The 2,659-nt window shown below is 66.9% G+C and overlaps 1 protein-coding gene across 1 annotated transcript; it reads right to left on the reverse strand.

The window, feature by feature from the left end:
- Window positions 1-5: 5 nt before the first annotated feature.
- LOC114073289 (glycerol-3-phosphate acyltransferase 2, mitochondrial-like) lies at window positions 6-2,659 on the reverse strand (the record flags this gene model as incomplete). The annotated part of the gene is made up of 10 exons (XM_027911072.1): window positions 6-119; window positions 258-406; window positions 771-1,002; window positions 1,216-1,286; window positions 1,395-1,489; window positions 1,576-1,661; window positions 1,873-1,980; window positions 2,131-2,337; window positions 2,420-2,519; window positions 2,598-2,659. Coding segments are annotated over 10 exons (1,224 nt in total), but the record flags the coding sequence as incomplete, so codon positions are not given.

The following is a 2,659-nucleotide window of genomic DNA, read 5'->3' on the forward strand; positions in this document are numbered from 1 at the left end:
CTGGATCAGTGTCCCAGGAGGGCTCCCGGGGTGACACCCACCTCCTCCTCCTCCAGCAGCCCCCCAAGGATGAGCTTGTCCAGGATGTCCAGGCTGTGGCGGTCGGGGGGCTGGCAGGGCTGGGGACACAGGACAGGTATGACAGGCCACCCATGTCCCCACCTGCAGCCCCAGCAGGGTGGGGGTGACAGTCCCCCCCTGTGTCCCCACCTGCAGCCCCAGCAGGGTGGGGGTGACAGTCCCCCCTGTGTCCCCACCTGCAGCCCCAGCAGGGTGGGGGGCAGCAGCAGCAGCACCTCCAGGATCTTGCGGAGCAGCTCCTCCCGGCTCAGCACGATCGCAGCGGGGTTGGAGGGGGTCCCCAGGATCGGCAGCACCTCCAGCAGCAGGGCACGGATGGCACAGGCTGACAGGACAGGGGTGTCACCAACCCTCAGTGTCCCCAGCTCCCCAGGAGTCACCGAATTCCCCAGCATTCCTGATCCCCAGTGTCCCCAGCTCCCCTGGTGTCCCCAGTCCCCCCAGCATCCCCATTCCCCAATGTCAACAATTCCCCAGCGTCCCTGACCCTTGGCACCACCGAGTCCCCAGTGCCACTGACCCCTGGGGTCACCAAACCCCCCGCAGTCCCCAGTCTGCAGTCTCACCTTCCCCCATCCCTGCTGCCACCAACTGCTGAAATCTCTGACCCCCCAGTGCCCCCAGGGCCCGGCACCACCATCCCTGCTGCCACCCAGCCCCCGCCATCCCCGGTCCCCCCGTTCTCTCACCCCCCGCCGCCTCCCCGCCCAGGCGGTGCCGGATGGTCCCCGCCAGCCGCCCCAGCCACCCCCGCGCCGAGGCCTCGGGGGGCCCCAGCCTGGCCCCGGGGGGCTGCAGCTGCCGCAGGCTGTGCAGCACCAGCACCCGCAGCTGCCCGGAGAACCCCACGGCCCGGCCCCGCAGCAGGAGCTGCTCCAGCAGCCACGAGAAATCCCGCATCAGCCAGGGCAGCAGCATGGCCTAGGGAGAGACAGGGGGGATTCCTGCTGGGAATGCTGCTCCAAGGGACACCAGGGGGATTCCCAGTGGGAATGTTGCTCTGAGGAGGATGGAGAGGGATTCCCGCTGGGAATGCTGCCCCAAGGGACAGGGGGGATGCTGCTCTGAGGAAGGGGATCCCCACAGGGAATGCTGCTCTGAGGGAAGGGAAAGATGGAAAGCTCCTTATCCCACCTCCCGGTGCCTGTGAAGCAGCAGTGCCGCGGTGATTCCCACAGCCATGATGGCAGAGCTGGTGCTGGAATCTGCTGGGGGAAGAGGGGCTCGGTATCCAGGGGATGATTAACCCCCACCCCCATTCCCAAGCAGGGAATGCCATCCCAAGGGATGCAGGGACCACCCAGACCCCTCACCGCTCAGTGCGTGCAGCCCCAGTGCCGTCACCAAAATCTCCTCTTCAGTCCCCACACCAGGACCCAAAGTCCCCACATTCCCGACATCTGGAGCACTGGGAAATCAGGGTGAGAGGGGTGAGGAAGAGGAGCCGGGAGCAGAGATCCAAGGGGAAATGCTGCCCAGGGCTCAGCTTCTCACCACGTGCCAAGGATGGTGGGAAGCAGCAGCTGCTCCGGCCGATTCCTGGTGAGCATCGGCCCGACGAGGTTGCTCTCCACAAATTCCTGGGAATGAGGAGGAAGGAGCTGTTGGCGCTCACAGCCCTTAGCACCACGAGCTGACTCGATCCCTGCATCCCCAGGGCTGGGGGGAGCCCAGAGCAGCCCAGGATGGATTCACTGGATACCCTCAGACACCCCAGCCCAAACCCACCAACATCCCGGGAATAGCTCCCCTGGGCCAGGACGGGTCCGGGGGCATCCCCAGCTGCCGTACCCGTAAGGAGAAGGGCTGGCAGAAATCCACCCGGGCACAGCCACGGTGCCGGCGCAGGGCCTGGAACGCTGCCCGGAGACACGCGGCGATCCCGAGGGGCTGAGGGGGCTGGGGAGAGACGGCAGGGAGGCACTGACGGTGGCTTTAGGGGGATGCCCCTGCCCGGGGATGCTCCCAGAGATCTGGGGGAACACCAATCCCCAGGGATGCTCCCAGGGACTCCACCAAGCACCAGGGACACCCCTGGCCCCCTCTCACCGCTCCATCCCTCCCCACTCTGCCGGGAGCCACGTCGTAGGCGATTCCCACCGGCACGATGTGGACGTCGGGCACGGCTCCGTCCCGCAGCGCCCGCAGCACACGGAGCAGCCAGCGCCGGGCGGGATCCGAGAGCTGCAGCGAACCCGGCGGCTCCTCCAGGAAGATGACCAGGGGCTGGTGGCTCCGCAGCACCTCCTGCACGTACTGGGGGCACACTGGGAGTACTGGGAGCTGCCAGCACCTCCCCGAGCACCCCAGGGCATTTTCCAGCCCCAGCCGCACCTACCGCATCCAGCACAGCGCCCGGCAGCCCCTCATCCTGCTTGCTCCTGGGCTGTGCCATTCCCGAAGGCAGGAAAATCCCTCCCAGGCTTTGGAGTAGGGATCTGGGGGGCAAAGACACCATGGGCACACATATTGGATCCCACTGGATCCTCTGGGAACATCCCACACCCACTCCTTACCGGAGGCCAGGGCTGGTCCAGGCGCCCACCGTCACCCTGGGGGCCCCGATTCCCTGCGAGAG

The sequence above is a fragment of the Empidonax traillii genome, unplaced genomic scaffold (genome assembly GCF_003031625.1).
Source record: "Empidonax traillii isolate 1590-97213 ecotype Southwest subspecies unplaced genomic scaffold, ASM303162v1 scaffold5936:size6825, whole genome shotgun sequence".
NCBI lineage: Eukaryota > Metazoa > Chordata > Aves > Passeriformes > Tyrannidae > Empidonax > Empidonax traillii.